At 37.7% G+C, this 652-nt stretch overlaps 1 protein-coding gene across 1 annotated transcript in view; it reads right to left on the reverse strand.

Moving 5' to 3' along the window:
- The window catches only part of CLEC4C (C-type lectin domain family 4, member C), a 26,798-nt gene that overhangs the window by 9,573 nt on the left and 16,573 nt on the right, over nucleotides 1-652 (reverse strand). The window contains exon 4 of the mRNA XM_011983086.1: nucleotides 67-212. Within this exon, the coding sequence (XP_011838476.1) occupies nucleotides 67-212 (146 nt within the window). The remainder of the gene's footprint in view (nucleotides 1-66; nucleotides 213-652) is intronic.

Here is a 652-nt window from a genome sequence, read left to right on the forward strand (position 1 = left end):
AAAAAAAAAAAAAAAAAAGACTATCAGTTAAGAAAGGAAACAGATTAGCTGCCTGTTAGAACATACCTGCTCTTCCTTGGTGTTGATCACCACCAGATCAGCCCCCATCACAGAACAGTTATTTTGACTCTCAGTCCAAGACTGCATCACGGTAGAAATAAAGTAGCAACTAGACTGAAATGACGTCCAAGGGGTTGGGCAGCAGCTCCAATCTTCCCAAAGGAGTATAGAAGAAGAAAAAATATTAACAGAGAATTCTCCTCACATAAAGTTACAAGCTTAGATCGCTAAGGTTTAATTAGTTTTCATCTATGGATCTCCATGGATTTTCCAAAGCTGAACTCATTTACAGCTGTATTTACTAATCTCTAGATCATTTCACTCTATATTGGGACCAGCAAACTTCCTGCAAAGGGCCAGATAGTAAATATCTTAGGATTTGGGGGCCATAAGGTCTCTGTTGCGACTATTCAACTCTGCTACTGCAGTATGAAAGCAATCACTGGCAATATGTTACCAAAAACAAACAAAAAAAAGAATATGGCAATAAAATGTCATTTACAAAAGTAGGCAGCTGGTTGAGTTTGGCCCATGCCTTAGTTTTCCAGGTCCTGCTTTAAACCCACAAAAATTATTTTAATGACAAATACTT

The sequence above is a fragment of the Mandrillus leucophaeus genome, unplaced genomic scaffold (genome assembly GCF_000951045.1).
Source record: "Mandrillus leucophaeus isolate KB7577 unplaced genomic scaffold, Mleu.le_1.0 Scaffold245, whole genome shotgun sequence".
Lineage (NCBI taxonomy): Eukaryota > Metazoa > Chordata > Mammalia > Primates > Cercopithecidae > Mandrillus > Mandrillus leucophaeus.